General features: G+C 46.4%; 1 protein-coding gene and 1 long non-coding RNA gene across 4 annotated transcripts in view; one reads left to right on the top strand and one right to left on the bottom strand.

The window, feature by feature from the left end:
• SIM2 (SIM bHLH transcription factor 2) overlaps positions 1-15820 on the bottom strand; it is a 55580-nt gene extending 39760 nt beyond the window's left edge. For all 3 annotated transcript variants that reach the window (XR_004309502.1, XM_015882309.2, XM_015882318.2), the window contains exons 1-4: positions 14724-15820; positions 8319-8401; positions 6149-6238; positions 526-634 (exon numbers count right to left, since the gene is read on the bottom strand). Coding sequence is in view for 2 of the 3 variants with exons in the window: in XM_015882309.2 (XP_015737795.1) it covers positions 526-634; positions 6149-6238; positions 8319-8401; positions 14724-14898 (457 nt within the window). In the remaining variant the exon portion in view is untranslated. The remainder of the gene's footprint in view (positions 1-525; positions 635-6148; positions 6239-8318; positions 8402-14723) is intronic.
• Positions 13715-14316, top strand: LOC107323366. Its single transcript, XR_001559230.1, has 2 exons — positions 13715-13795; positions 14002-14316. It is a non-coding gene; the product is annotated as an uncharacterized LOC107323366 (long non-coding RNA).
• Positions 15821-15826: the final 6 nt, after the last annotated feature.

Here is a 15826-nt window from a genome sequence, read left to right as displayed (position 1 = left end):
AAATGTAAGTAATTTACAAAATCAAATTTTGCTCTTCCTACTGTGGAGAGTATTAGCTCTGGGGTTTCATCCAAATTCCAAATGTAAAAGTTGCTTTTTTAATGTGAAGAATGTCCACCTATTTCCAAGTTGCCTAGCATATTCCTATCTTATTTTTTATTTTTTTATTTTTCTCTGAGACCACATAGCTGCAGCTTTGAACAGCAAAACAATTGCAACATTCCTGCAACCTCAGCACTGAGGACAAAACAAAAGAAATGAAATTGCCACTGGACAAAAACTAAATAACAGTTTAAAACTGTGCGGACTCCACAGAATGGAAAGCATTACTTAATGTAGAATACCTTACTCTCTTTACTGCCACAAACCAAAATCCTGGGTCACAATTTCAACTTTGTATTCATCCTCCATTTGCATACATAGCCACACATTAGGTAAATATAAACTTGTCACAACTCAGCCTAGAATTGCTACTTTTCTTTTTTAGTTTTCCAATGGCAGTTTGACCACAGATCACACAAGTACCTTGTAAGAGGTGAGGATGAAGAGGCTGGTGAGCAGTAAGAACAGCCGTCATCTCATCGTGGTCGGAAGGATGTATATACTCATAAATGCTATTACCAGTAAGCTCCACCTGTGAAGAGACATGTAACACATGAAGCAGTGCTACCGCCCATCTTTTCTTTCCTGACCCCAAAACATTCTTAGGCAAGCTGTGTGTAATGCATCTAAGTCACTGCACACCACTTTTTAAAACATAAATTGGATGCATCAAATCTGCATTCTGAATTATACCACTTAAACTGAATTAATTCCTTCTTCAGCAGTGACTAATAGCACAAGGACTTTTGTGGGAATTTCTGGTGATGATCTGAACACATAAGAGCTGCTCATGATGAATGAAGTGATAAACTAGAGCAGCTGTAGAAATCTTAGATGACTACAAAATGGGATAGAATCTCTAAACTGTATTAATGTCTCTCAGAAAGACAGATACTAAAAAAACACAAAACAAAACAAAAAGTATTTTACAGGTTCCCAGAAGACATCACCTGCATTCAGGTGGCAATGGAGCCTTCAGAGCCAAACTGTTAGACCTACATATTTCTTTTGAGCTATTTTTTCCCAACAATCACCCACCGCATTCCATGCACAGTAATACATACAGCTCAGAACAGTAACGAGTGAATTCAGAAGACAGACTGGACTTCCATAGATTTTCACGGGCACTGGCTTGAGCCTTTTGCTGCCTTAAGTAAACATGCGCAGAAAATAGACTAGGAGTTCTGTCTTAAATATTTGTATTCCCTCTTCTCTCTTGTACTTTGCTTGAACAGGAATGTATTTCTGTCTTTTGCACTGTTGTACCCATAATAACTGTGGCATGAAAAAAAAAATGAGCGGCATGCACCGTATGTCCTTTTTGCTAAATCTGTTTGCCACGTATAAAACTCACCAACAAAAGTCTCCAGATAGATGCAGTAATTGATTTAAGGAGTGAACCAATACTTTGAGCCTGTGTTTTAAATTAGTGTCAGGCTGCCCAATTGTTCGCTGTGGCCTGATGTGCCTTGGGCCCCCAAGATCAGAGACAGCTGAGAGGTGAAGTAATTTAACCTATTCTTCTGAGCCAATCCTAGTGATTTGCTAAGATGTGTGAGTTGCTTTTTCTTTGGAATAAATGAAGTTGTCTACCCCACAAAGCAATCTTTTTCCGAAAATGTTTCTCATAGTTCCATTTTCTGCATTATTCATGGAATGTCTCTTCCCAAGACTATGCAAACTAACCTTTTTTTCTAGCCATTTATTCTCCACTTCTCTCCAAAAACCCCTCCCTGCAAAAAGCTGACCTGATATTTTAACCAGAGTAATATTGCACTGATTAAGAGGAAAAATAGAGAGAGAATGAAAGAGAAAAAAAGAAAAGAAGGAGAGAAGAGATGGAAAAAAAACAGGGAAAAAAAGAAAAAAGAATGAGCAGGATGAAGAGAGTGTGGGATAAAGAAAGAAGAGGAAGAAAGAGATCTCTGTACCTTTTGATATTAAGGTTTTCTTACAAATACATCACCAAACAACCTGACGGACAAAATCAATTGCAGCAATCCAGAAGATCTTATGCTATCTCTGCTATTACTATGAGCATAATCATAACCACACTGGCATGTATCTACTCTCTTAGAGGTATAAACACATGGATGTCTCTTGATTTTCTGAAATTAACTACCTATTCCAAAAAGACCTCTCTCGGAAGCACAAGTTTGTTTACAGGATCCACAGGAGTGGGCCTAAAGTCACATTTTCCTCAACAGTGTAATTTGCATCACAGGGCTTATGCTTAGAATTCAAAAACTAAAGCACTTTGTTAAACTGATGACTAGTTTTTCTCATTAGGTACATAGGAGTATTTTCTGCTCTGATATATGCATTGGTAAGCCCTGCAAAATCAGCAGGGGGTGAACACAGAATGCTGAAACCAAAATTCATTGTAAAATACTAGTGGAAACATAAAGCCGTCAGCAAAGATACAGGGTGTAAGTAAGGGTCAAATAACCATAATATATATACATAATCTTGAAACTGACCACAGTCTCCTGCTACATGTCATATGTGTGTACTATTTTAAAGTCTACAATGAAGCACTGAGAACTGGTGAAAAAAAGTATATGGTTCAATTCATAAAGCTTCTAAAATCCCATGCCTTGGGCTTATTGAACCAACTTCCTTGATGCAGCTTTTTAATATCTGTAAATACCTGCTTACTACCAAATATTGCTGTTTCCCACTAAGAGCTTTTTTATGTGTAAAACTCAGCTGCACATTTTTTCCTGCCAAGAAATGATACATAATAAACACAGAGGACTAAGTAGATGGATTCTAGAGCAAATAATTACATATTTTGCCTTTCATATACTGATTTGATGAAAGAAAAATAAACTCATAGAAAAGTTCAGATATTTGTGGTTAAATATTTCAAGAAATATTTCAAGATTTATCAAAAGTCAAAGATAAGCTCAGCTCCCTTATGGGCCCTGAAAATGGATGGAATAAGGTCCAGACTTTCAAAATTATTTCCTAAGAGGATTTTATTCTCCATTCTGTGTCCTTGGACTGCAAAGGGAAGATGTATTTGGGGAATCGGAACCTATTTGTTATCCATGTAATAAAAAAGAGGCAAGAAATTGGCTCTATCTCAGCTAGAACAAGTCAGTTCAACGATGGTCTGAGGCCAATTGAAATTAGATGAAATTAGAGATCCTAACTATTCTTATTTACAGTATTTACTGTTAGAGTTGAGTGGAAAAGCTGATCAAAATTCAAACCCGCAAGTTTAACCAGCAGGTCTACAAATGAAAATGTAGCCTTTTCAGAAGTATTGTTTCTGATTCCCTGACACTACAAGCAAAATGAGTGAAGCTTCATGTTGTTTTCACATTTTTAAACTCTGTTAATTACATTGGCCAGTGAAGAGTTACTCAGAAGCTCCAAGTTCCTTCTGTTCAAGTTAAACTCAAGATCTACTAGAAGATAAAGGCTGCTGTAGTAGGTATCCAAGAATATCCTGCATAATGTTTTAAAATTGACTTTTTTGCTTAGCTTAAATATATATTTTAAAACAAATTGCACTGTAACTGGAAATTGATGTGTGGACTAGTTAATTGTCAACTTATTTAATAAAAAGGTCTTTCTATGCACACTCCAGAAGATTTTCTACAGTCATCATCACTCTAGTTTCAGCTTGTATTGGCTGGCGCTCTATGAGAGTACTTGTTGAAAATATAGAGTGGGATTATGACTTGGTGAGGGAGACCTGCAGAATTTGCCTCTACAGACCAATCTCATTCTTGTTGATCTCGGTGGCAAAACTCCCAATGATTTCCAGTGAAGTAGGAACAAGAACTCATTTAGAGCCCAGGGAAGAGTACAGAAATATCCCACTATTAGTGCATTAATATCCTAGTATTTAGGAACAGCCTAGAATTAGTCCTAGTACTGCTTATAACTGTCTCTTGAAAAACAGAGCATTGAGCAATATATTAGATTAGAGGATAAAACAAGATCAGAAAGGTGGGCAAAAAAACGCTGTCTACTTCATTGTTCTTTGGATTTTTAAATAAAATCTACGTGCTTTTACACCTCTGGAACACACAGTGGTTTGATTCTAAAATATGTCCTTAAGTGTCATAACTCTCTGTCCTCTCTGATCTATAGTTTTCTGGGAAGTTCAAGGATAGAGCCCATTAATTTACTTGGCTAAAGTGAAATATTTGAGATTTTGAGTATTAAACTGCTTTCAAAAAACAATATGACTGAATCCTCTAGCTTTCCTTGGCAGCTTTGCAGTAAGGGCTTATAGAGAGAGGTGTGAAACATGGGGGCAACGCAGTTTGTGCAGAGGGCCATAGGATCATAAGGGCTAGAGATAATTAAAACCTTCATGATGCTTTCAGTCCCTTCTTGCATGCGACATAGTTGATCCACTGTTCTACTGAGACCTCCCAAGTTTGATGAACGGATATTCCACTAAACAAACAAACAAACAACAAAGTCTATACAAAACCTAGATCAGTTAGCACTTATCAAACAGACTATGCTCCAGCAAGGACAGATGGTAACATTCAGTCCTTTGGACTGATTGTACTGACTCTATGATTCTATTTAAGTACTCAGCAACATTGTGGACATTTTCAATATATTAGGGGGAGTAAAGCTTTTAATAAGGCTGCTGATTCAGAGAAAAAAAAATAATTAATGTGGCCATTTGGAAGGAAGTCTATTCTAAAACAAAGTACTATTTGAAGTAATTTGAACGTGTATTAAATGTTATGAAACAACTAATACTATGTTGTAACAGGCTCAATTGAACAAACTGCGTGAAATAGGAACGTTCCCTGGACACATTTTTAAAAACTGGCAGAAAAAAAATATCCATGCAGAACACTGATCTTCAAAATTACTTTTTGTAAAGGAGATTAGAAAAACAGCGATCACAGTTGCCTTTGTATTTAGAAATGGGGTTTATAAGATGAAATATTTGCTTTTTCGATCTATCTTTTGAGTTCTGCTTTTTTTCTCATAGCTACTAATTCTAATTTCACTATTGTAAACACACATCCAAAGAACTTTACCGTTTTTCAAACAAAAATATTTAAGTACTCATACTTGTCCCCTTATCTGTTTCCTGGATACCGTGCCTGTAACAGAATTACTTTCTCTCATCTTCTTCTTCTCTCTACTATTAATTTTTCACTTAGTTTTGTTTTAAACTAAGAAGTGTTCCAGCTGCAACTGGTTCTGAAGAAACAGTTCTGTTTCTTGCAAGTCTCATCCAGGGCCCAGTGAAATTAATTAAGAGTTTTTTCTATTGGATTTCAGCAAGCTTTAGGTCAGGTGCTACCAATGAAACCGTGTAACACATTTATACACAAACTTATGGAAAATTCACTCTGCAATAAATTCTGGCTGTTTGCCCTTGTGTCTATCCCAAGAAGGCAAAATATTAGAAATGTCCTTCTAAGAAAAAAAAAAAAAAAATCAACAATAAAAAACCCTTATACTTCTTGTGCAGAACAGTAGTAAACTGAGTTTTATGAGTTCTATCACAACCATATAAAACGCTTTACTGAAAAGACCACTGAGCTGGAAAAACTCAGGAAAAACTACCTTGAATTCCATGTGAACACTCATAAATCTGCCCCCTTTTCTATTTTTTTCCTAAAGAACGTTTACCATAAAACTCATGTTCCACATCAGATTTCCTCTCTATTTCATAGCAAGTCTCAATATCTCACACAATCTAAAACATATAGCCTTGAATTCTAAACTTCATTTCAGACGTATAACATTACCACACAGGCAAGAGGTTTGGGTTTCAAGCTCTGCATGTATCTGTAATTTGCAATATCATATTATTTATTACCCTTTTTAAAGGTAATGAGGAGTAAAATACAATGAACAAGAAAAGATATAAAGACAGTCGTGATGTGGTTGTAAGTATAGGAAAACTGAATATTTAAGTAGGGCCATTTATCAGAAAACAAAGCTGAAGCTTCTAATACCCCTAACTATTGATGACTTTCTATATATGTGACCAGATACTCATGTTAGGTTCCAAATGCAGCATCCACATTTAACAGATGGGCAGTCCTACCTGAGATAAGCCAAGATGTACAGATGCTGTTTCTGAGATGTACATTATTTTGCCATCTGATGCTACCACAAAAACAAAGCCATCCAAAGTCTGTAGAAGAGAAATGCATAGGTTAAAAAGAAAGCATTCTACTTAAACTATTTATGGTGAAGAAGTATTCGAAGTCTTCTAGATTAAGGTTGCTATTCAACTTAAAGAGCAGAAAACATCACAGTTCAGAAATAGAAACGTTTATCTGAAGCTGTTCCTACAAGCTCTATGACATGTGCACACATTGTGAAATCCAATTCATTCCCCCTACAGATGCAAGCTTTACTGCTCACTTTAAGTTAACATTCTCCTGTTGATTCTGGTTATTTTAGTACTTAGCACAAATCCTGAGCTATGTGGTGCTTAGGGGAAAATCTAGTACTACACAAGCCATTTTTTATGGTATAATTGGCAGATATAGCTTACCACTATTTGCAATATACTATAAGCAACAGTTTAAATTTCTTTGACTGTATTTTTATTAATGTATTTCTGAACATGGCACTGTTTGCTAAGTAACTAGGTTAACTTAGAAGAAAAAAAAGTAATCAAAACTGCATTCAAATATCTCACACCTGAAGAAAGACACTTATGCTCATTAATTTATATGCCCAGAGTTTGGGAACCTCAGCTAATGGTAATATGTGATGCAGATTCTTATTGATGGGAGTATTAACTGGATGGTAAATATTACTAATGTGAGGCGAAAATGAAGTTAACTGTGCTGTGTGTCATTCATGCAAGAAAAAATAACTGGCCAGGATTAGGACATGTGACCTATTGATGTGGGGTGCCTTGATACTTGTCCTTGGTTCTTCTGTGCTCAAAGTCAGACATTCTTTCAAAAGTATCTGATTCCCTCAGTCAAAAACTATCTACTATCTCTGATCAGTTTTGGAAGCCTCGATCGTTACACATACATGAACATTATTGGAAAAGATATTTGAATTAGAAAAGTTACTTTTGCAGTACATAGATAAAGCAAGCAACAGTTTTAATTCATATTTTAAGTTACTGAACCAGGAGGGAAGCAATAAAATCCTGAACTTTATGTTTCTACACTGCTACCCCAATAAATGTATATATACATATTCCAAATTATTCTCTGGCCTACTGACTCCTCAGTATGTAATTGAAACCAGATTACTCTTTGCTTTTGCATTTTTTTTTTTCTTTTTTTAGACTGCAATATTACAGTGGGAGATGAATTTATTGCATCTTTGACCATCGCTTTTCAACTAAACGTTGCCATCCTACAATTGACCCACCCAACTAGACCTGCAGCTACCTCCCCTCACTTCACCATGCAGTGCAGCAGGTCCAGCTTCCCTTACAGAGGAGCAAGTCCAAGTTGAAACATCCCTTGTTAAGCTTCAGTCTAAGGACCCTTCAGAAAGCCTACAGCAAACTTGCTGCTGCTATTAAAGCAGTCGTAATTTATGAATGAGTGAACGGTGAAATTAGTATTCCAGGCGATTAACATATATTATTTAACGCCAGGCTGACGGAGGAACAAGTGCACCAGCCTCGATTTTTGTCCTCCATCCTTATAAGATAAGGGTTTTAAAGGCAGACCGATGGTTGTGAACCTGCTGCTTGTAGAGCGTCACGAATACGTGGGAGCTCGCACAGCACAGCCGCCCCCTGAGCCTGAGGGGCCGAGGCTGAGCGGACCGCCCCTCGGAGAGGGGTTGGAGCCCCTCACAGAGCGCCTGTTGACTTTTTATGTCCCCCCCGAGCGCACGGTGAAAACAACGCCGGCTCTATGACCAGAAATTAACCTCCCGCCGTAAAACCGGCAGTTAAACGATTACGGTTTACTACGTCTTTAAAAGTAGGGGGAGGGAAACAAAAAAAAATAATAATAACAATAATAATAATAAAAATCCTCGCAGTATTAAAGTTCATATATATATATATTAAATAATAATAATAAAAAAAAGAATAAAAAGGAAAAAAAAGAGATTGCTAAACGCAATTATTATTATTTTTTCCTCCGACTTCCTCAGTTCTCCCACATAGTGAGGACTGAGAAGGACTGCAGCGCGGATCGGCGGGACTTGAGCACCGCTTCCAGGTGCTACCGCCGGCAGATCGAACCCAGATGTGCCTCCCGTCCCCCGAAGAACGCGTCCGCTACCTGAAGCAAGTGGGATCCGAGCTCCTTGGCCACGTTATCCAAGGGCCCGATCCTGCTCGGCTGGCCCCAGGCGTCGCCCAGACCTGCGAAGGGAACGAGAAGATGGTCAGAGCGGGATGAGCAGCCCGGCCGTCTTCCCTCCCGCTGCCGGCCCCGAGTTCCCCGCAGCCTGCCCGCTCTCCCCGAGCAGGGAAGGAAATGGCTCTTTGTGTGTTGAAATGCCTCCAAGGGGATTCCCGCTGCCCCCCGCCCGCCACATCGCGGCCCTCTTGGCCCGGGCACGGCGGCCACACAGCTAGAGAACCTCAGGGAGAGGGACTGCGGGGAGCCGCAGCCCCGCCGGTCTCCTCCCGTCCCTTCACGGAGCTCGGATCGGTGCAGAGCTGCAGCCCCGCTGACCCAGACAGGGAGCGGAGCGGTGCCATGGGCGTCTCGGCCCGTTTGTTTTCATTTCCTACACGAGAACCGGTGTAAGGGATGCAGGCTGCTGCCGGCACCTGGTAGCAGCTCTGCCTGCAACGATGCTCAGACGGAGGTGAAGGTGCATTAATACCGTGCCTCCTTTTTTAGAGAGAAAGCAGTTAAGAAGGCTTAAGCCCTCAGAGCCCTTCTACAAGGGGGAAATGCGTGCTGCGGGGTCGCAGCCCTTCATCCCAGACAACCTCCACCGTTGCTAACGGGGCAAAACACTGTACAACCTCGAAACCGAGCTAAGCATTTTCCTCCTTACGCCTCACACCGACCAGGTGCTTTGAAAGAGAACTCGCACTCCCTCAGGGAAGGGAGAGGACGCTGCACTCGGGCGGAAGGCGATGCCTGCGCTCCAATCAGGGGTGCGTTTGTGAAGCCCTCCCTGAGCCGAATCCCCCTCGGCACCGGTGTGTGGAGGCGATAGCAGCTCCTCTCCGCGCTCCCTTCCTTAGAGACGGAGGCATCTCCCACCCGGGAGGAAACGGGTGGGAGCTCAGAGCTTTGCCACCCGCGGGGCAAGCACCGAGGATCCTGCGGCAGGGAAGGAAAAGGAACCTCGGGGTGCTTGGAAGCCCGCTGCCCTCTGCCCACTGCAGGTGGCTCATGGCAGTGCCCCCGGTCAAGGTCAGCCCATGGGGAGCAGCTCTCCTCCTGCCCCGCTGCCCCAAAGGCTCCCTCAGAGCCGCGCTGCTAGCGGCGATGCTGTTTTATCCTTAGGGAAGGGATACCTTCCTTTCCCTCCCCTTCGCTAAAAGCAATGTTTGACCACGCACGAGAAAGGTACTTCGAAGAGGCAAACGAAAAGTCGTGCTTTTCTGCTGCCTTTATCCAATTTGCAGTTCGAAGTACGTTCCCAAACGTCCAAGCACTCGACACTATGTTTCTTTCTTTTTTTTTTCTTTTTTTTTTTTTTTTTTTTTCTTTTTTTTTTTCCCTTCCCTATTTTTCTTCTTATTGAAATGAACTCTCTTTCAAAGGACCACGGGTTCACCCCTCAGTCTTCTTCTCCAGACGGCAGTGCTCGGACGACGCGCTCAGTGCCGGCGCTGAACGGAGTGCCCTCATTTCGACGTCTATCTGTGAAGGTCGGGAGGTGTCTGTGACCCTCAGCACCGGGCGGGTCGGGCTGCACGGCACCGCCAAACCCCACCGTGTTTTGAGGTTATTTTCCTAAACCGGGCTAAAACCTCCGCTTCCGCAGATCTTTCCCCCCCTCTCCCCCTTTGAGATTTTAAATTGGGGTCACAACTGAGAGCTCAAATCAAACGTTAGAGCGTTTGGGGGATCAGGCTGACATTCGTCTAAGCTTATTTTAAAGCCCGTGATTTTGTCATTTAATCCAGCAGCAGATCGGTTTGGAGGTGGAAACAAAACGAATAAATCCGACGTTCGGCTGAAGGAGTGCCGAGCATTAACTCCTCTTCCTACAGGTTTGCCGCTGTGCAGCCTCCGTCCCACACACATATGGATGCAATACATATGGATGCAATACTCCTCGGCGCTCCCGCTGCTCCGCCAGCAAATAACGCACATTTTCACTCACTGCGCTGGATCGGGGCCAAAGGCGCTGCCGATACAAAGCGAGCGTTCTGCAAAGCTCCTTTATGCGACGGGAGCTCGCCGGGACTGCTGCGGCAGGAAAAGCGCTCCTGTGTCCGAAAAGAAAACGCGTAAAAAGCCCCATCTGGGCACGCGTTAGCTGGGACAGCCGTGCCCGTCTCGGTCGAGTATCCCGTTCCATAGGAAAAGGGGCCACGGTTCGGGGCGGAACGGTCACTGCGGGATGCGGTGCGAGCGGCCGCGGAGCCGGCTCCCACAGCGGCAACCCAGCGCGGGGAGGTCTGGCATGGGAACCTCAATGGAGGAGCAGCTCCCAGAGCAGGAATACTCAGGGCTTCTCGTCCCTGTCCTCCGGCAGCCGTGGGCGGACTTCCCCCGACGCTCATACAGCCTTTTGACACCTCTCGCCGTCTCTTAGGGCTCTCGCTTGGTGCATTCCCCACTTTCTGGGTAGGACGGTGAATTAAACCGTAATAAGATCTGGCAACCTTTGGGATCAATCCCCACCTTTGCTCTTTAAACGTATATAAATTCGTACACACAGAAGTGAAAGCCCGGTAGCTTTTCTGTTTGGGATTCTGCTACAAGAATTACTTAGCGATGTATTACGCGAGTATCGGATTGCCCTCTAACTCGGAGCATTTCCTTTGTGTCTACAGTACTGTTTCCCGACTCCCCGGAGCGCCTGGTGCGCTCCTGTTGTTCAACAACCATTCTTCAACCTGGAGCGGCCACAACCGCCGGGATTTGCAGCTCTGCCTCCCTTTGGGGGACTTCTCTCTAGCACGGCGTAATTCGGTCGGTGGGGAGAGCAAAAGGGAAAGAGAGGCGGGCAGTGAGTTGCCAGCTCGCCCCTCACCCCGAGGATCTGCTCTGACTTAGGCGGGGGCAGAGCTGACCCTTGCCCCAAAACACGTCCGCAGAGATGTGTCCCAAACCCGACGGCTGCCCCTTCTGGGAGCAGGACGGGTCCCGAGAGGACGGGGAGCCCCGGAGGGAGTGTGCGGTGCTCGGGGCCAGCGGCTCTCGAGACGGGGAGTGCAGGAGGGAGGAGCGGGGCAGCCTCGCTTTTTTATAGAGAGAGTTTTAGCCTCACGTCTGCGGGCTTCAGCGCAACCGGCAGAGCCTTGAGAAAGTTTGGAAGTTTAAAAAAAAAAAAAAAAAAAAAAAGGGAGGGAGGGGGGCAAGGAAAGAACAGTTCCAAGAGAAAACCTAATAAATGCCCTCCGGTACACCCGGTCAAACCTAACTCCAGCTCTTCCCCAGCAGCAGGCGATGCTCCAGGAACCCGTCCCTGCCCGCGAACGGCCGCGGGACTGTCGGAAGCCCTGAGAGCGGAGGGGAGCCGCCTCGCCTCAGGGGTTTGTGCCACTGTAGGCACTCGCTCTCGGTCTTGGGATTAATTAATTCGATTAATTAATTCGTTAGTAAGCCTCTCCCGAGCGCACGCGAAGATTCGGAGAAACAGCGGCAACGAGCCTTGAAAGATTCATATTCCAGCTTAGAGACAGAACGCTCCGTTTGCTCCTTATAATTTCTGTTGCCTTAGAATGAGGAACAGGTCTCAGCTCCACTATGGAGTCACCTCTTTGCTATTATGCTGTACAGAGCGCAGCACATTGCGGGTCACTTCTAAAGCAGCGCATCTCCATCCGGTTGGGATATCCGTTAAAGAGCAGTTTTACCGTCAGTTTTGGAAACTGCCTCGGGGCTGGAGGAGGTGGGGGGTCACAGATGAAGACAGAGCTGGGGAGGGGGGAGAACGGCACTGCCTGTAAACGCAGTGGATTCTCGCGGCCCTTTCTTTCATTTGTTCATTTTCAGAAAGGCATTTATGCATATACGCAGACAGCCAAGACGGAAGTCCCATGGTATATTTTTCTCCTATAATCAGAAATGCCTTGGCAAAAAAACAGAGATCTGCAGAAGCCAGAGCGTGGGGGAGGCCGTAGGTTGCTGTCTCCCGGACTATAATTCAGGAACGCAGGAACGTGAAGGTCAGAGTAAAACCGCACGGCAAACCGTGTGATGTGGGCGCACGAAGCTCCGAGCCTTCTAGAGCTCGCATTGTCGGGGTGAAAGGAGCCGTGAGATCAAGCTCCTTTCGCTCTCACTTCCCTGAGCCAGAGCGGGCGGCTCCGAGGGGATATCGGTGTAAACCGCGCATCTTCGGGAAAAGCCCGGCCGGTGGCAGCAGGGGGACCTGATTGGCACCATTACAGACCTGTAGAAACAATGGGGCCATCCTGGTCAGGACAATTTGCTGAGGGTCCCACATTTTGCTTAAACTGCATGTCAGCGAGCCTTGGAAATGAATGGAAGGGGGAAGGTAAAACAATTTGTGGAGGTTTTTAGAAACACAGCTTTTCCCCTCCGCCCTTTCTCATCCAGTCTAGACAGAACTGGAAGCCAGCTTTATAGCCGGACAACACTTCGGATCCCTCTGGCTGCCCCGGGCCTAGCGCGCGTGCTGGGGGTGTCTCGACACCCGCCCCCCACCCGTCACCCCATATCCACAGACACACGCGAGGCCGTCTAGAAGAAACAAAACCCTCTCAGACCTTCGGGAACGATGCCGTAGGGCTGCTGCAGACTGGCGGGGGGGTAGGGGGGGGGGCGCTACGACCGTGCCCTTCGGGGGCGACCCCTGGGGCAGCAAAGGCCAAGGAGGGGAGCCGCTTTATTGCAAGCTCCATTCCCCCGGATATACGCCTCCCCCGCCCTTTCTGCGTGCTCGAAGGGGCTCTTCCTCGCGTTTTGCTCAGCTCAGGAATTCAAGGTGCGATGCTGGGCAGCCCCTTCGGGTAAAACTCACTGAAAACCGTTCTGGAGGAGGGAACGGAGCCTCGGGAAGGGCAGCTGGGCTAAAGCCGCCCCGTGTCCCGTCCTGCGGCCGCAGCCCGCCTCGAGAGTCGCACCACAGCTGCACAACCCCTTCGCCCCCGCCTCGGCCCCCACTCTGTCCCACAGTCCCCGAGCTCTCAGCGCTCAGCACCCGGCTCGGTGCCCGGCGGAGCGGCTTTCGCCGCGGCCCTGTCATCCCCGGATGCAAGCCTTTGGTTTTAAAAGTATTTCCACCCGTACTTAAGACGATGAAAGATCAGGAATTCACCCTATGCATTTAAACGTTGCTCTTAATAAGCAGAGTGTGCAGAAGCGCACGCCCGGCCTGTTTAAGGCAGACAGACACAGTAAGCACGGCCGAGCTGCGGGTATAAACCTGCTCCCGGCTTCTTCCCATTGCTATCGAGGAGCAACAACTCCTGTGCTGCTCCCTGCCCGCCTAAGCCGGAGCGTTCCGGACACGCTCCCGGCCTCGAAATGACGGCGGTGCTCACTTACAGAGAAACGTCCCCACACGGGAGAAAGCTCCAGACGGCAGCAGCGCTCCCGGCAGCGCTGCCAGTGCGTGCTCCCGAATTTTACTGAGTTCGATGGGTAGAACGGTAAGCGCTCGACAGGTTGGAAGTATCCATTTTTTTTTTCCTTTTTTTTTTTTTTTTCTTTTCAATTTCTCTTATCCATCTCTGTTGGTTTTTTTTCCCCCTTCTTTTTCTTCTTCTCATTTTTTTTTAATTATTATTTTTTAAATATATATGTATATGGTATGTATAATATATATATATATTATATAAATCTGAACCATTTTCAGAAAACTCCATAGAAAACGGGACGGAAAGCAGCCAACCCTCCGCTCTGGAATCTGCCAGTTCCACAACCAAAGGACAAAGCGAGCAGCAGACCTTTCCTCAGCCTCCCCCCCGACATCACTCACTACTTCATCTCGAGGTCCCCGCATAGCAGCCCCGGACGCAAGATCTCCAGCAAAGCCCCAACGCGGCTCCATCCGCGGGCAGCGGGAGCACGGTTTGGCCCTGCTCACTGTCCCCAGCCCCAGGAGGAGGCGACGGCTCCGTTGCCTTATTCTCGCCCAGCCTGCAGCCCTAACCGTGCACTCACCATGTAGCGTCTGGCTGTGCGTTTGGTTTTTTTGTTGTGTGTGTATATATATATATATACATATATATATGTATATATATATTTTTTCGCCCGTGTCCCTGCTGGCTCCACGGCTGCAGGAGAAGAGCCGAGCCGAATGCTCTCAGCCCTCCCCAGGCCCTCGCCGCCATCGAGGGGACGGAGCGAAGGAGAAGGAACGCGGAGCAAAACGCGCGTTTGTGCCCCCGCCGCTCCCGGGGATCGGGGCTGCCCCTCAGGGCGCACCCCACGCAGGGTTCCGGGCCCTCTCCCTTCTCACTCTTCTGCCTTTAGGCCTCTAACGATCCCCGCAGCCCTCGCCCAGCACCCGGCGCCGGGACCCCCGCGTCCCCTGCTCGGCTCCCGAGGGCGACGCGGACCGCTGTCGGGCTTTACCTTCGGGGAAGACGGCTCGCATCTTCAGATAGCTGGTGGTGAGGCGGATGATGGACGCCTTGTCCAGCTGCGAGGTGATGGCCGAGGGCAGAGGCAGGAGCTTGGCCAGTTCGTAGAATTCTCCATTTTCCTTTTCCCGCCTCGTCTTCGCCGCGTTCTTGGATTTTTCCTTCATCGCGACGACTGCAGGGCGAAGGTGACACTGGCATATTAGGCCCGGTCCTTCCGAACGACGGGGAGCATGGGCTGAGGCCTCGGAGTTAGAGGGTGAGGAAGGGAGGGAGGGAGCTCCCTCAGATTACAACAAAATCAAAAAATAATAGTAATAAAAAGGGGAGAAAAAAAGTGAAAAGAGAGAAAAAATAAAAAAGAAATAAAAAGCAAAACACCCAAATCAACCAAACAAAAACCGGGAGGGGAAGGCGATCCTCGAGCGGGGGAGGCGGTCCCGCTCCGGCCCCGCTCTTCGGACCGAGCCCGGCGGAACCGCACGGGGCCGGGACCGCTCCGCTATGGGGCGCCGAGCCCCGAGCCCCGCTCTCAGGGAAATTCCTTCCGCTCAGTCCTTCCCCGTCCAAAAATCATCAAAATGAAATATTACAAGCCCACGCGTGAAATCACAGAGCTAGGCAGGAGGCACCGTTTTCGGCTAAAAAGTAATTAAAAAAAATAATAATAAGAGAGAGAGAAAGAGAGAGAGAGAAAGACGTGACTGCTCCGCTCGCTTCACAGAGCGCGGAACGCTCCGGCCCCGAGGTCCGGGCCCCTCTAAGCGGCGGTCCGAGCGACTGCGGAGGGAGAAGGCCGCCGAACAGCTCCGCAGCCCACGGCTCTCATCGCCCCGGGCGCTCCCTCCCGGCGGCCGCCTCAACGGCGCGGGGCTGTGCGGGACGCGGAGCTGCGGCCGATCCCGAACTCGGTGCTCATTCGGAGTCGGAGAGAAGGGTCCGTTCTCCTCGGGAGGGGTGCAACCGGAGCGATGCCTCTTTCCAAACAAGTCCGAACGCTGGCAGAGGCGCGGGGTAGGTTTGGTTGGGTCTGTTTTTTTCTTTTCTCCTCTTAAAGAAAAAGAATTTGCAGGATCAGAAATAGTTTCTTTCTTT

The sequence above is a fragment of the Coturnix japonica genome, chromosome 1 (assembly GCF_001577835.2).
Source record: "Coturnix japonica isolate 7356 chromosome 1, Coturnix japonica 2.1, whole genome shotgun sequence".
Taxonomy (NCBI): domain Eukaryota; kingdom Metazoa; phylum Chordata; class Aves; order Galliformes; family Phasianidae; genus Coturnix; species Coturnix japonica.
Note: the sequence above shows the minus strand (reverse complement) of the source record. Positions and strands in the feature narration are given on the sequence as shown.